Source organism: Micropterus dolomieu, linkage group LG12 (genome assembly GCF_021292245.1).
Source record: "Micropterus dolomieu isolate WLL.071019.BEF.003 ecotype Adirondacks linkage group LG12, ASM2129224v1, whole genome shotgun sequence".
Lineage (NCBI taxonomy): Eukaryota > Metazoa > Chordata > Actinopteri > Centrarchiformes > Centrarchidae > Micropterus > Micropterus dolomieu.
The window spans coordinates 16,947,726-16,965,285 of record NC_060161.1 but is presented as its reverse complement, the minus strand read 5'-3'; the positions used below and the strand labels follow the sequence as shown (position 1 = coordinate 16,965,285).

General features: G+C 42.1%; 1 protein-coding gene across 2 annotated transcripts in view; it reads right to left on the bottom strand.

The window, feature by feature from the left end:
- The window catches only part of adgra3 (adhesion G protein-coupled receptor A3), a 28,356-nt gene extending 11,152 nt beyond the window's left edge, over positions 1–17,204 (bottom strand). Inside the window, exons 1-4 of one of the 2 annotated variants that reach the window (XM_046064826.1) lie at positions 17,068–17,183; positions 16,135–16,803; positions 6,795–6,866; positions 2,679–2,750 (exon numbers count right to left, since the gene is read on the bottom strand). In XM_046064826.1, the coding sequence (XP_045920782.1) occupies positions 2,679–2,750; positions 6,795–6,866; positions 16,135–16,334 (344 nt within the window). In that variant the 5' untranslated portion in view covers positions 16,335–16,803; positions 17,068–17,183. Of the gene's footprint in view, positions 1–2,678; positions 2,751–6,794; positions 6,867–16,134 lie in introns of both variants that reach the window. The other variant, XM_046064825.1, reaches the window with a different exon arrangement.
- Positions 17,205–17,560: the final 356 nt, after the last annotated feature.

Sequence of the window (17,560 nt, the reverse complement as noted above, 5' to 3'; positions counted from 1 at the left end):
TCACATTTTGGACTCTTTAAATTCCAAGAGAGATAACATTTAAAACAACCAAAGTCACAGCACCTTCACAAAAGCTGTAACACATACGCCCTCTGTGAATGATCCAATCACTGGAAAAAAGACAGATCATTACCTCAACCCACCAGCTAAACTGTGTCCTGGGGTGCTTGAGGAACGCGCAACTGACACAAAGTGATACCTGGAAAATGACTGTCAGGCATATGCTAACATCCGAGCATTTATGTAATTATTGGTGTTGGTCCTTAAGGTGCCAGCTGGGGAATTTACTCTGTGAGGTTATTAGTTCCACTTGGAAGAGAAGAAAAAGCCGCCGTTTGCAGTCCTGCCAATTTGTGCGAGCATTGTGGGAGAAGGATAACATGGTAGAAGTGAAGGGGCAGAGGGGAGGGGGCTCTCCTAGCTAAAGGCATACTTTCATCTCACTGGATTCAAATACTAGAGTTACAGCTATATCACAGGCCTTAAGACAAGATGGGGGATACTGTTATTACTTTTAGTCACTTTTACCGTGTTAGAAATCAATGTAACATATTTTATTCAGAACACTGAAAATACATCCACACATAACTGGCTAGGAACCTATTGCTGACTCAAGTCTCTAATCGCCATCTGCTTTTACAAGTCGACTCGAATTCATCACCAAAGACTAATCTCAGATGCGTCTTTTGAACCACAGGCATGTAAGCACATAAACTGCACAGAGGATTGTTTCAGTGCTGCAGTTGTTGTGAATGATATGAGGAGCGGAAGCAAAAATAGCCCGATGTGATTAGACCTGAGCAGCGTCTGTTCAGCTGTTTGTGGAATGCAGAGTAATGAGGGCTGAGGCCAGAGGGATCCATAGCCTCCGAGTGTTGTATATTGTGAGAGATGGGGGCGTTTGCATATATTTGTACGTGTAAAACGGCGTGTGAGATCTTTCCCCTAGTAGTTATACTCTTGAGGACGCGTTGGTATACGTCATTGGCGTAGGTACGGCGCAGAGGTACAGACGAAGCTAAACTGTTTCTCAACCGCTCTACAAAACTCATTTTCCACAGCTGTATGAAAATCGGACAAACTTCAACTTACTCCGCTTACTTCAACTAAACTAACTACAGCTGCTTCTTAAATACAAATACCCTTTGAGTGTGCCAAAAAGACTAATGTCTGATGTGTAGATGCCATTTTATCCAAACTTCTCCAGCCTTTCTTTAAATGTCCCAGTCACTGCTCTATGACAGGAGACACAAGATAAATAGGTCCTCCAAATGGCACGTCTTAAAATGAGAAGTAATCTCATTAGGCAATACTGAGGAGGGAGGTAGAGGCACAGATGGAGGGAAATCAAAGGCTGGCTAGAGTAGAGTCAATGATAAGGACAAAGAGAAAGGTAGAGAGGGAGTACGCGAAGATATGTCAGATAAATGTTACATAAAAAAAAAAAAAAAAAAAAAAAAAGGTAAAAGTCTATTTTTATGTACTACTTATTCCACTCCCGTTTTCCAAAAACCGGAGGGAAAAAAAAGTCGGGGGGGATGTGTAGGGGTGGATGCCAACCCTTGATGTAGTGCTTCTGTGTTTACATTCCCAGGGTCCAGCCCCAGCTCATCGTCTTCTTCACTCGTCTTCTCTTTTCCGCGCTCCCTCCCTTTCACAGTCAAGTGAGTGACAAACACCCTTTTAAAATTAACTGAGGCGGGCGGTGGGGCCAATTAAACTTTGCTACCCTTAGGCAAAAACCAAAATGACTCTAGAACAAACATATCCACGAGAGGTTGCAGATCACTCTGTGGTGATAAGTCTTTATGAATAGCTTGTGTGCAGAAGACATATAGGCAGGCTTGAATCCATCCGAGTGGTGCATGAATCTGCATCGAGGACCGAGGATTGGGGGGGGGGGGGGAGCCCAGGTCTTGAGCCAAGGAGCTGACTGCCTTCCTGTCTCGCTCTTATTGCTCCACACCAGAAGCCAAGTTCAAGTTTGTGTTGGCAGCGGCTGGGTACTGTCGGATGATTCCAATGCATGCTGTGCGTTCTCACACACACACACACACACACGATTTCAGACCTCCCATACTCACACACCACATATCCCAAATACACTGTAGCTTTGGGTTTGCTCTGCAAATCACAATTGTCGTCACATGATATTCATAGACGCCGCCTTCATTTTTTTTTCATTCTTCAAATGTGTGAAAGCATATAAGGCCTCATGCTGTCTGCAGTGGTCTCTGGCAGTGAGCCAGACAAAACAAGGCAGCAGAAGTAGACTGCTGCTTGACCATGCTCCCTTATGGACACTGGATACACTCTAGACCTGCTAGAACATGCACAGCACATTGCACAGATAGATCCGAAACAACAGCTGCCTTAAACACAATATAGGAAAACAGCCCAGACTGTTAAGGAATTTGTAGAAGCCTTCAAACTGCAGATTGAAAAATACCAAAACGAAAATGGCTTTAACCACATTCGTTTTAACAGAAGACAGCTTGAACAAGAGGCGTCACTTTACTCCCAACAATAATTGTAAATCACTATTCTCACATGGCAAATAATTAAAAGTGAGCACTCCCAGAGGGGCTGAACGTGTGAATACAGAGGAAACGCACATGTGCAGAAACCACATTAAAAAAAAAAAACAGTGAGGCTGCAGAAACTCCACCACTACTCACAGTCTTTTGAGTGCCGCCAGTCCGACGAAAGCGCCCGGTTCAATATGACTGATCGTGTTACTCCGCAGGTCCCTGTAGGGGAGAAAAAGGAGAACATTTTAGGTCCTGTATGCAATTCATACAGCAATAAAATAGTAGAGCTGCAGCGATTAGTCGACCATCAGTCAAACAACAGAAAACGAATCTGCAACAATTTTAAGTAAATAAATGCTTTTTTTTGTACAAAAAAAAGATGGCAGATGTTCACGTGTCCCAGCTTCAAAAATGTGAATGTTTTCTGGCCTTTTAAATGTTCTATGACAGTTTACTCAATATCTTTGTGTTTTACAACGTAGGTCAGAGAAACCAGACAGCATTTCTTCATGATTTACTGACATTTTTCACTTCAAACGATTAATTGTGAAAATAATTGGTAGATCGACTGACAATTAAAGTAATTATTAGTAGCATCCCTTCAAAATAACCTTAAATATTCTAATTACATGGAAACCACTTTAGCCACCAGGGTTTTGCAATTAACATTTCAGTAGGCAAGCACCGACATGGCACGGAAGTAAAAGTGGCCATCCTTAGAACATAATGATACAAAGTCACTGCATCTTCCATGTGCATGCATTTCTTTTGCATTACCACACAGCCTGACATCACCGACAACCTGACCCTCAAAAGGTGCTCTCTGGCTCTGAACAACCCCCCCCACCCCACCGATGCACAGACACACAGTCAGACCTCCCTCTCCTGAGGTACAAAGACTTGCGATCACAGAATTCCTGTGGCGCTCACCTGTGCTGGCACTGCCTAGTCACTCATTACAGTGGAGGTCCAGAAGGCTTTGTAGTCGCCACCTGAACTCACACAAAGGGCCTCTGGGAAACTCTGCTCGTTTGATGTCGAGGAGCTGTCCTCTGAAGGTGGGTAGGTGGTCATAGACAAAAAAAAAAAAAAATCTATTGCTTGTTAAAGCTTTTGAAGTGAGCGGGCAGACTTGGCTTTTCTGTGCACGAGTGTTGAGAGATGAGAAAAACGGGAAGGCAGGACCAAGAACTCACAAATATCCTTTCAACCAGTGTTAGGAGTGAGTATCAATGTTTTAATATATTTTTAATAAAAATTTGCTGCTGTTTTAAAGATTCTGATAGTGAGAAGCTTAAAAAGAGTTACTGAATGATATCTGCAGGTCTGTCTTCACAGATCAGGTATCATTCACACTGGGAAACCTCTAAAATTGTTCGGAGTAAACTACTAATGAAAAAGAAGAAAACTGTCGCTCTCTGATATTTTAATACTCATGGATAAAACATGGGCAGTTAGAGATAACCAGTGCATGCTTAAGAATCCATAGCTGCACTTTCCAAAGACCGCTGACCACACATGACCGGGCACCTCTTAAATCTATTTGCAGAGGGAAAAGAAAAACAGGTTTTCTTAACTTGCTCAGACTGAAATAGCTGGCTGAATATTCGGTACCGTGTCCCAGAAGTGTTCTTGAACTGGCCCCAAACCAAAACGTTGGTTTTGCAGCTGCTGCCATTTTTAAGGGCACACAAGCCATCTTCCAAAAGGTGTTACGCATAATAAAATAAAAACACATGCGACTCTTATTTAATTCAAGGATAGTAGCGCTTTAAATTTTCTTTTATTTCCCATGCTTCAGAAGTAACAATATGGCTAACATGAATGCTACTTGCATTGCAAATGTGTCTCCTGGTGACTTTTTGTTTTACATTTGCAATGAATCCATCGGGATTCTTACACAGGCTAAACAGAATTGTTGTACGAGTGTTATATATAAGTTTGGAAACATTAGCTAATAATAGACACCACAAACTTCAACTTTTCATTTGTTAAAGAGAAGATTGTGTTTTAAAAAGTTACACGTCTTGCTTTAATCACACTGGTTAAGCAAATTAAGCTTGCTCAACAGCATCCTCCTCCCACAGTAAAAGCTGTACTGCGAAAAATTCATTTCAAACTAACTTTATATTTATGCTTAACTTGCTTACAGACATACTTCCACAAGTATTACACCGTTCATGAATAGACAACAATCAGTTCTTCAGAAAACACTGCAAACTGGAGCGGTTATCCTTGCTCTCTTTGCCACAATAAGCATTCCTCCACAGCAGTGGATTTAGAAAGGAATTAGCATGTGACGGCCGCCTAGCTTGGCTCCTATTTCTATAAGAAAAGTGATAATGGGGATTCTGTGTGGCTTATTTCCAAACAGGGGCACCTTTGGCCCCGACAAAACACAACGGTCTCCACAGTTACTTTGCAATTTCACGCAGAGTGCTGGATAGGCGCAATTGATTCTCTACCCCTCTCCGACACTCACAACCAGCTGCTGTCTCAGTCTTCAGTCTTCAGTCTTCATGGAGGGGGGGTGGGGGGCAGAAGCTGTGAAGGCAGGAAAAAGGAGGGGTGGAAGGCAAGATGGAGAGCCTCAGTGCAATTCAAGCATTCAAACACACTCAAGAGTTTAAGGAGAAAAAGAGAGTTGGGCGGGGGAGGGGGGGGCGGCGGGGGTATAGGAACATTTCAGAGAGGGAGAGGCTCCAACATGCATGGTGTGTATGGGAATCGCACTGCTGACACCTCTGGCCTTAGCTTGGCCTCATTACAATGACAAAAGCAAGCAGGCCATCTAGCAATCTCGCTTCACTGGACAGGGGTGGGGTCTGTGAGGCACAATGTGAGCTGCTTTTGGAGATAAACCTGCCTGTGGATTGATGCAGGCAGACCAGAGTTTACAACCAAATTGACTGGCCGTTCACAGACAAAGCACTTAAGTGCCTTTAAGGCTTTCTTGGAGAAGAAAGCTCAAAAGGTTTGGTTTTTTTTTTTTAAAAACACATTCAGTACACCGTCTCCTGTTTATCCTCCAAGTCTGAGCTCTCACATCCAACCAAATTCAAGAGCCCGCAGAGAATTCCCCTTATTAACATGGCAGTCAACTCGAGAAAAGACATGCCGGGCAATTTTACATAACAAATTATGGCCACAAGATAAAAAGAGGAGGAAATGCTGCAGGTGCTTCATACTGATAATGTACAAAATCAAACTTTGTGTTATATATAAATATATATATACATACATACATACATACATACATACACACTTTCTATGTTTCTGGTCTTTTTAACCAGAACGGGAACAATGCTCTTAGAATTCCATATCTATGCAGTCATGTGTTATTGTAGCCCTGGGTAAAAGCACGGCCATTAATGGTCTGGTTATTTTATCTGCATGAAGCCATTCCGGAGTGATAAATCACCGATGGCCCATATGTGCGGGCCTAGAGCCATTTTCTTGAAATCTCTGTAGGAAGGAAACACGGGTGATGACATTCCAATCTCCAAAGTCAGAGTCACATGGCATGAGCAATGTCTCTCCGTCGTTCAGGGAATCTCAGAGAACATGCACGCCTATACCAATAAATGTCTTCACCATCTATAAAAGTGATTTCCTTCTCCTCTCACTTTTTTTGCCAGAGTTTCTTCCCTCAAAAAGGCTCTACTCCAAGATAAAGTACTGAGAATTACTGTGTCTCTTACATATATGCTATTCCTCTGAAGTGGGCCCCATCCCCAGAATACCCAAGCAGCTGTATGTTGAGAGTATGTCACCAGGCAGACAACAACCAACCCTTGGGGCTTACCTATAATTAGCCCTTTCTAGTACCATCTCCAGTCTTCCACTATAGACTGAGGCTAAGTGCTACTCATATGACCTGGATGTTCCACATGCACGAGGCCAATGTGTATTTAACAAATCTCAAGCCCAAGCTTCACTTGTGAGAGTACTGGTACATATAACGTGAAATACTGCAATGGTATTTGACAACAAAAGCACCACCTTTTTTAAAGTCCATTGGTGACAGTTCATGGATACACTCAGCTTTTGCAAGATGGAAAACATCACTTTTAAAAGCTAAGATGATTTCTTCTATTAAGGTTTTGAATCTTAATCCAAGCACAAATTTCAACTGCCACAGTAAGGTTTTACTTTAAAATGCGCTAGTGGGACCTATAGCAGAAAGAAAGTTGAGGTAAACATTAATACATTAGTGCTCATGAAGATCACTAGCGGAAAGGGGAAAATAATAATAGTACTTACAGTTTTTCCAAAGTAGACAATCCAAAGAAGGATCCATTTTTGAGTTCTTGAATCTTGTTGTTGTTTAAAATTCTGTGGAAAGAAAAATATGTAAACAAAAAGCAAGTCCACAAAAAACTGCATAATTTCTGTTGTATTAATATAGATATGTTTTTCATTGCACCCAAAAAACCTGTGTGTAACTTTTTATTTCCAACACACTGTGTTATTGTTGGCAGATAAGTCCAATTTAATACAGGCCTACAGTTAATGTTTGCCACAGCACTGCAAACATCGTCAAGGAATGTGTGTTAATTAAATTGCGAAAATTGATTCAAAGAGACCTGGTGTCTTTTTTTAATCACAGGTGGAACGGTGCCACACTGCTACTACTTGTTGACAGATAACAATATTAAGATATACTCTTTGTCCTCTTGCCACTCTTAGCTTCCAGTCACGGAATGTTTGCTCCACCGCCAGGAAGAGATCAGACAAAAAAACAACTTGAACTTCAGCCGAGTATTTTTCTTTCATGTTAAATTGGCAGAATCTGAGCACTCTTGAGACAGGTAGCCAAAATAAGATAAAGAGTTATCTTTCTGTGAAACCCAGTGGACTTTAGCAGGTAAGCATATCATAATCTGATCTGTAGCAGCAATAACTCGCTGGTGATACCATTTGTTTTTAACCGCCACATGATGAAAGCTTATTCTAACAAGAAATCCAAGCTTTTGATCAAACACAGCTTAAATCTAGCCATGAACTGCCAAAGAATTATACATTGTGTGCTCACGGACAACAGCGTAGTAAACCAAAACTTTAATCTGGGTTACATCACTAAAAGGAGCTGGGACACCCAAACAAAAACCCAAAGTCTACATACTAGAAACAAGCATTACATGCATAGAAATGATTTATCATATTTACAGCTAGCACTGGATTAAATGCAACAAATGCACACAAGTAGCCTGTGGTCTTCACAAGTCATTGTTTTCAACATAATCACCACAAAAATAAAAGTGAGCTTGAGAAAACCTTCAAGTCCAAGTGTGAATTCTTGATTGCTTCCTCCCTGGCTAATAAACCGGCTTTTATTATCCACTTTATTCCCTGTGCATAGCACAAGCTGATTCACCGCTTGCAAAGCTGCAAAGTAAAGCTCAACAGTTTTGTGCCCAAGTCCCTGAGAGTTCTTTCTTGTCTTACTCCCAACGAGTCTGGGAAATCAATAGCACTGTTAACTCCCAGCAGAAAACCCCAGGCAGGGACCTGTGGTTAGCATATGTTTCTGGCCAACAGGGAGGGGATGTGGTGGGGTGACAAACATGCTAGTGGCACCCACAACCCGGGGCCAGATTGGAGTCATTATGGGGTGTTGAGGGGTTGTTTTATTACAGGGTTGGACAGTGGAGACTCGTTGGGAGAGTTGCTGCTTGGCTCCCTGCCGCTCAGAGTGTGCGCGCACACACACACACACACACACACACACACACAAACAGTTCCCGTGTTTCACCGCCTGTGTTTCTGAATGCTGAAAAGGCAGATGTTAAAACATGGTGTTGTACAAGGCTGCAAATTCTATCACTGCCTGTGTACACTTGATCTGATGATATAGACAGAGACCATGGGCCTCCCAAGACTGTGGTCACAAAAGCCTCATTTATATTGAAGAATACTTAGCATACCAATAGAGTGCATTTTACCATGAGGCCTGTGTGAATTTAGGAATGTGGCACTCAATCCACATAATATAGAGTGCACAAAAACACCGTACAAAACAACAGAACTGCAGTTAATACTAGTTTGGGGTATGCTTATAATGTTCGGCTGACAGCGTTGACAACTGATGCGCCGCAAAGTATCACAAATCACAAATCTGTAGAGAACACCCTCTTTCCTTAGACTCTCAATTTAAATAAGGAAAAATGGGAAAATCATGATGACTAAACTATATGGTAGTATAATTAGGCTTCCAGGTGCTGCCAAACAGATAGGACCTGAGACACACGACCTCCTCTCCACCACATTAGTCATCTTTAATTCGGGCCTGACAATCACCCTTTTCATCTGGCAGAGTAAGACTATTACAGAGGTAAAAAAAGGGCTTAATTATCCAACGTTGTGACAGGAAAGTATGGCAACTCATGAAAGACACATGTCAAATAGCAAAGACGTAGAGTGGTCACAATTAGACCCTCACAAACATCGACCTTATTTAGCTGTTTGAGGTTGCATACGGCACAAATAGACCTTTTATCTTCACTGAAATTTGCATAGTCATATTTCAAGAATAGATTATAGATTTAAAACAACGCATTATGGGAATCATTCGAGCTTGGCTGCATAAATACACCCTTCTAGCCTCGTGACTCCATGAGTCGTCAAAATAAATCTGTGAAAGAGAGTTCTCCTGAGAGTCATGAGCCCTTTCCTTGCCCTCTTTCCATTCCTCCCTTCTTTGCATGCTTAACCCTCTTTCCCTGGCCGGTCCCTCCCTCTTCCTCATGAAAGGAGTGTGACCTCGGTAAACTGCTTCAGCTACAAAACTGAGAAAGAAAAAACACACCATTGGCTATATAAGCAATATACACAGCAAAGCCTCAAATCTGCATGGAAATTACGGCCATTTAACCACCACCTGCAGGACGTCTGTAACTACACCGTCTGCTTCCTTACTGTCTGTCTCTGGATGTCAGCCTGAGGTCTCCAGGTTATTGAACAGTCTATGGAATTTCTTCAGGCTAGGCCTCAAACGATGGAGGAGATGGGGAGTCTCCCTTATCTTGATGCATAGATAAGACCTGCTTGAGCACAAATCAGAAACAAGGTGCAGGGGGATCCTACCAAATCTCCCATCCAGTCTCCTGATAGCGATGCTATAAATCTCAACGACATTTACGGGAAAGCTGTTTCTGAAATAGGAATTTCTACTCTGAGTCAAAGAATATCAAATGCATTGGCCTAGATTTCATCTTGCCTTCAGAGTGCGACACTATTGAAGGTTACCTCCCAAGTTCTTTTTCACTTAAGAAAATACACTGGTAGAAGCATGCGCTTCTGGCTGTAGGCACATTATCCAGAGGACGACTAAAAATGGGCAGCAACTACACACTCCCCTCACAGGCAGTGTTTTAAGGACAAAGCCAGCTGATCCGCTCTCTCAACACTTTCTTTATGCTCAGGAGGCCTTTAGACAATCAACTCCAAAGAGCAGAGTGATGTAACTATTCATCTGTTTTCAAATAAGTTTCAGGCTGCAGTTGAGCTCCTAAAGACCTTTCTGGAGTGACTTCCTCTGAATATAGTGGATGGAAAATTGGGCCTCAAGTCAGGTACAAAAGGGAACAGGTGCAGAGGCGGAGGTGCTGCAACTTGTCACGGTAATTCTTGCAGTTATCCCGAACTTTCTTGTTCCACAAAAGATCTCTGAAGGTTTTTCTGCAGTATTTGGATTAATTTTGGGAATGGGCAACAAAAGGTAGAGAACTTTGCGACTAGTATTTTTGTTTTACATGTAACTAAGGTAATATCAAGTCCTTTGAAGATCCCCTTGCATTGGGGCAAGCTTAAAAGAGAACTTGTCATACAAGCTCTTTTTGCCTCTTTATTCTTGTAAGTCGTACAGCAGGCAATGCAATATCCTCTTTCAGCGTCCAACAGGCCAAGCCATTAGAGCAAGGCATTCACCTTATCTCTGCCTGAAAAACGATCCACCGTGCAAACACCGGGATGAAAGTTAAATTAACACAGACGAGAAGGCATTGCACAGCCTTAGCTCATCTCTACACACTAAATGGAACTGCTTGTCTGGGATTAAATGAGCCTTGGTGCAACCCGGAAAAGTCAAACAACAGGTCTGCGAAATGTAAGCCTGCGAACTGACTAAGCTAGCTGTCAGTGCCTCACCTTTGGGATTTTGCTTTCTTCTGCAAAGACTGCAGAACTACTATGAAAAGCACAGGCGCATTCCTTTAGACCAATGGCTCACCTGGAAAGCAACAAAAACAAATCCTCTTAGGATGTGCATGACAGCAGGCACCTGTGGTTTAGTTACACAAAAACTTCAAAAATGGTTCCCGGCATAACATAACTTTTTATTGTTGGGGGAAATACACATACTATATGATTGACATAAAGACTGATCACGCATTCCAAACTGCTGTGTCTGTGTTTACTATAAAATTTTTAAGATCTGAAATCCAAAGGGAAACCTCTCCACAAGCCTGACGAGAAGGAAGTGAAGTCTTATGGAACCCAGGGCGAAATGTAACCCTAGCTGCCAGTTTGTGCTGCTGTGAAACAAGACAGTTTACTTCACTCCTATGTGTCATCAAACTGTGCTCGCTTTCCCTGTAGCAAGGGAGGAAATCCTTGCTTTCTTCCTGACATTAATCCTGTGTTGGTCTGTGAAGGCCAAAACCAGGTGCGCTTTTTTGCACTGTCCAGCCCAGGTGCTCCCAGGAATGGATCCTGATTACATTAAACAAGACCTGTAAAGAAATGTGAGCTGGGTGAGAACAGAAGGCATAAATATAGTCCGCTCTGCATGGGTATGTAGGCTGAAACTTAAGCAGGTACACATAAATAAACGCTCACGTACACATCCATAGACTATTCATACAAGTTGATTTATCCTTCCATGTGAGGCAAAGATTCATCTCAGGGCCTTGTATTTTAGCCGAGGCCTGAACTGACACGGGAGAACCGGCCAGCTGTAAACACAGTTGTGTCATTTCCTCTCGGATTACTTCGGCACGCGGTATAATTTGGAGAGCACAAATGCGGGGAATGCGTTGCTCATTTCTCTCCCTACAGAGAGGCATTCAGAGCAGAGCTGCACTGAATATCTACACACATTATTAACCGAAAAATGATTTCAGTCTGGCAAAATAGCATAACTGTGGAACTGCTCATGTACAAACATGCATAGTTCAAATGAAAGACAAGGTAACAGTAAGACCCATCATGTGAGAGTATCTGGGGTAACCTTTCTGGCGTACAGTCAAAACAACTGGTTTGATTCAATAAGGTCACCATAAAGAGCAGTTGAGCCATTTTCTCAAAGAAATGTGCTTGTGGTTCAAATCTCCTTTTAAACGTGTTCTCTGAAAAGCCTGATTAATATTGTGTTCATTAGATTCCAGACCCCTGAAGAGGAAAACAGGAAATCTTAAGTACACGGTGGGGGTGTGGGGGGGGGGCAGGTATGATGAATGGAGTGGGTCTCTAATCACACCTAGCTTATGCTGCCATTTCTGGCAAGGCCTTTAATTAACACACACAACAAGGCGTGTCAACACACAAATGGAAAAACATGCACTTAACAAGGGAACTATATTGCCAGCAGTCACTACATTAGCCAGATTATCCGAAAACTGAGTAGTTTTAAAAGTCAGGTACAACATTTTGTGTTACTTTGTGTAATGATTTTAAAATGGAAATACGTAGCCTACATTTAAAAGAAGTAAAAAATGATTAATTACAATTCCAAACAAACCAATTTAAGATGTATGTCTGCTAAGACTAATAAAAGTTAGGTGCACAGTCCATTTAGGTCTGGGTCTGTTTGTTAATAATTTTCGTCAAAGTCACAGAGACCCAAAGGACTAGTTGCAAGTTGCAAGTGTTCAACATCTCTTTACAAAAGTCAGTGAAACGTTACGATGCTAGTCCCATGAACGTTTATGAAATCGCCAGTCTGTCTTGATCAAATAGTATCCTTAAAGCATTGCACATTTAATATTCGGTAAAATAGTCACTGCCACTTGAGTCACAGCAGGATCTAGGGAATTGTTTGTGAGAAGTTTCATGCGCTCACGTTAAGTGAGAAAAGCTGAACACGGTGGGATCTGACTTGGCTTAAGACGGAGAAGTAATGGCTGGTGATTTTCAAGTCTGAGAAAGGTTTCTCGTAGCAGCAGTGTCCCCTGCTTCGGTTCATTGCAGTCCAGGCCAGCCGTGTCTCTGCCACGGGTCAGCCTTGCCACAAGACACTGGGAGGGCTGTAAAAGAGGACCACCACACTTACTTGAGAGGGCTCGCTGATTTTACAGGTCATAAATTAACACCCAAAAAACTGCACGGCCAACATAAATTGCTGTGTCAGTGCCACTCACGTCTACAGGGAACTGTGAAGAGAGTTCTACTTGAAGACGATAGTTCTGTTGATGTCCTACAATGGATGACAACAACAAATGTCCAGAAACACAAAAGTGGAGAAAACTGGAAGGAATTCCTGAGAGTTGCACTGCTTTCTGTTATTACACGTTACCCGTCCTTAGGAGGCCATCCTCCACATGACAGTACTCAAGCTCAATGCTAAATCATGAGGAAACCTGGCTCAACCTCCAATCCATCACTGTCAGAACAAGATGACCGATTCCAAGCTCAGTAAAGACACACAGACATAGCAAACACCAGGACAAGAAGAATGGCTTTGCTAAATGACTTTAGAGCACAGCATAGTGAAAAGAGATCAGCGTATTTTAAATTATATAAAGATCTGAGAGGACAAGGATAATTCCAGAACAGAATAAAGAAATTCAAGATCCCTTCATGTGTTTTGCATGTTTTAGCCAATTTCCTCTTACTCACAGGCCTGCACTACAAAGCAACAAGCATGAAAATGTTATTATAAGTGTAGGCTACACATGTGTACTCAATGTTAAGTGTTAATGATGGGAACAATTAATACACACCACTTAATAGAATATTTTTATTTTTCATACTGACTTGTTGCCACATGGGCTTTCCACTAGGATTTAATTATTTTTAGAATTCATACAGGCAGCCGTACAGCCTGGGGGCTTCAGGGAGTAGATCTTAATTCATTAAGAATTTCTGAGATGTAGCCCATGAGTATAATTGAATTATCCTAATTTTTTTCACGTATTTAGAATGACTATTGTACCTTTTCAACTCAATCATATTACAAATAAAAAAGTCCATATGACTAAATAGAGATTATACAACAAGAACACTGTAAAGTTACTTACAAATCACAAAAACAAGGCTCCCTGGCTTTGTTGGCCACCACGGTGTTAGATTTGGCCGTTAACAAAAATACGGAGCAAGAGCCGTTATGAAGAAACTCTTAATCTCAAAACTCAGTCAAGGCAGTCAGAGTTTGCCAACCCGGAATTTCCGTGATAACCCTGAGTTAAATCTGAGTGGTTTAAACTCATCTGCAGTACCGGCCTCAGATCTACTACAAAAGCTTGTTTGTTTTCCAGATAAAATGCAGCAACGTTTCCTACAATCTAGGCAGCTAATGGTCCCCCGTTCTTTTTGGTACGGATTATGCATTCACAGAGTCACGTTTCTTGCTCGAGCCAAGTAACAGTGAACACGTGTTAATTCCGTGGTAATACAGTTCTTTAGAAGTCTGCCAGTGTGGTGCATTGGGTAGGTAACTGAGAGTCAGCTCCTGAATACAAGCAGCATCACTACAGGTTATATTAAGTGTTGAAGCAGGTTTTGAAGTACCTCATGATGCACTCCTTTGTATTTTTGTATGAGTAAGCACATCGTGAGCAATGTACAATCCCGAGTCAAATTCCAAGTATGTGTACACATACCTGGCAATAAAAGCTGATTCTGATTCTAATGCTGAGTCCTCCAAATGCATGGCCTCAATCCTAAAACTGACCGACAACATGGAAGTCAGTCAGCGAGGAGGGAATAGATATTTCGTCTTAACTAGAGGCACAGTTTTACAGACAGGCTTCTTACTCACTCAGTCGAGTGGTTGCCAAGGGTTCAGCTCCACCCAGACTACATCACACTGGCCTCATTTGGATTCTTTTTGGCTCCAGTTACTGATGACTGCAAACACAAACCTAAACTCCAACCATAACAATGTCCCTGCAGTAACATGATACCACAGACAACACGTTCAAGTATTTCTAAAATTTTCCATATCATCACATGCTTGTGCCTGCATTTACATTGTACGATGAACTACGAAGAAATAAAAAACGACATATTGCTCACTTACGGATTACCAAACTCAAACAGCTTTTAAATGTGTTTTAATACTGTCCTGATATTTCGACAATCTAAAACATAGGGCCTCTATTTATACAGATTTAAACCTCTAAAACTCTATTTTAGATAATTCTTCAAAGTAATCAGAATTTGATTTGTGGTAAACAGGTTAAAACAAGCACACTCACTTAACTTACCAGCAAATCCTATCCCTTTCTTTCCCTCCCTGGAGTCTATTATTTGCTTTCTACTCGCGCACCCTGCCCTGGTATTCTCATGTTTCCCCCATCGCTCACCACCACCACAAAGCGCAGAGTGCACTGGTACGCACAGCTATGACTTTCTGTCTTTTTGCTACTTTTGTTTTTTGGTGTCACTTGTTCTGTCAAGCACTCTCTAATAAAACAAAATCCAAACTGCTTTTTAAATTGAATCTGGTATGATTTAAAAAAAATACTCAGGATAGTAACATACAGCAAAGGCCTCAAAAATCTGCAGAAACATTTTATGATGAGTTCATCATACCAGTTTTGTGTGGGAGATCCACTCAGTCTGTTGTATGTGTGTGTTTGTGTTTCATCCTTGCCTGGGAGGCCACACAAAGACTAACAACTGTATCAATACACAGCGGTGACCAGAGTGAATGTACTTCCATTCCTATTCTTGACTTCTCAGAACACTAAACTAAAAGAAAAGGGAAAAAATGGGTGAAACATCAGTGTGTCATCAATAACAAAGCACCACACAAGCTAGATCTTACCCCATCAGTGGGTGTAAAAAAAACACCACAAGGGTTAACTCAACAGCCAATGAGCTCTTAAAGCCTTGGAGATGTGGTCAGATAAGTGTCTCCTGCCAGCACTAGTAGCCAGAATATCTCCCTGTGTGTGTGAATCACTACACTACTGGAAGACAGACAGTTGTTGTTATGTAGGGTTTACATTTACACATTACATTTACGCTTGGAAAAACTGATGTTTGGCTGACATGGAAAGTACAAAGAAGTATAGCTTAAGTTTCTCATATTTATCTTGTTTTTCCCATTTTGCACTATGCATAATGTAGATGATAGCGTATGGAAAATAACCACAGGGTTATTTTGAAAAGGATAAGCCTCCCTTTGTTTTTGAAAACTCAGCTGTAGTTTAATAAGTATATAAAACACGTTTAAGTCCCTGTAGTGACACTAAATAGCCTACACTATCTAGAAGTGGACTCACAGGGAATATAAGTAGTGACATATAGCCTACAGCCTTCAACAGTGCTGTTGAAACCTGGTAATAAACCTTGAAGATTCAAAGTTTTGCGTAACACAGGTTTAGGAGATGGGAGTGATGTGTTTAGGTGAAATGAATGCACCTCCTGTAATACTCACAGTGTGACTGTCCTGTTGGGGAAGGAGTCTGGGGGCAGCACCTGATGGAGCTCCATGTTGCTGCACACCACCTTCCTGTCGGAAGGCAGGCTTCTCCCACCGCTTTTCGAGCGTTCGTCATATGATTTGCAATCAGATGATGCCACCGAGCCGCCGCCGAGCAGCAAAATCACAAACAACTGCAACAGATGCGCCCTCATTTTCACACGCGACCAGAAAACCGCTGCGGCATTGGCAAAGGAAAGAACGTGCTGATGCTTAACAGGGCAGATGATCAGTGAGTCGCTTTGTTACGAAAGGGTGACATGAAATGCGGACCCAGTTAAAGACAAAAATGAGACATTTTCCAGTACGTTGTTTGGCTCATGTGAGCCTTCCTCCTCCATTTCTCGCAGGGCTTTCCCTGTGCTCGGCGGTATTCACTCCCGACAGAGGTGTCCTCCTTTGTTTGTCAAACAACTCATTTATAATTCCCTTTCCATTCTGGCGTGGTGTCCATTTCCTCCCAACTCATACGAATCCACAAACGTTAAATGCTGAGTATGGTCGCTGGTTACTAAATAACTTGCCCAGTTGTTCAGGGGCTTTCTTTGTTGCCCATAGCGTGGGTCCGATTCAGTGTTGTCTCTTCCAACAGGAGGCGGCTGTAGAGGTCCCGGGTTATCCGCACTAAGTTCAGGAAACGGGGCCAGGCTTTAGTTTTTAGTTGTTTTTTTTTTTTTTTTTTTTTTACAAGACACCCACTTTAATTTCCCAGTACTTTGGACTATATGCTGAACAAGAGCAAGTAAACTTTCCTCGTCTCGTCTTTTCCAGGCACCAACAGGAAATCACTCACAAAAACACACACACACGAGCGCTACTACAACACCACCACCTTTTCAGCTCAAACTGTGCTGCAAATACTCGAAAAACAACCCAAAAAAGCTATACATGCTTAAAGACGCGTCTCCGAAAGGGGTTCCTATGTCTCTTTTAGCTCGACTGCGTCTTTGGAAAGTATTCAAAGTCAGTTGTCTGTCCATTGAGAAGTCCTTTTCCTATGGTCCTGCCCAGGGCTCCATTATTGTAAAGTCCTTTGGAGTTCAAACCACATCCGGTCCGCATTTCAGAATAAAACCCTCTGCGGAGGTCAACCATCGCACGGGACAGTACAAATACATTTTTTTGTGTAGGCCTACCTGTACTTGTCGTGAGTGTTTCCATTTTATGCTTCTTTTCATGTCTATTTCAATTTGGGAGGCGAATTTTGGCCCAATCCCAATGTCCCCCCTAAAGCCTAAGCCCTGAACCCTCACAGACTTTACTGACGTCACTTGGAAAGTGACTGAGTGCAAGAGGCTGGGAGGGCTCAAAATGCTGTAAACAGAAATGGGACAGCCCTTTGCCACTTTATCGCGTTACCTTGACGACGCTGAAACACGTT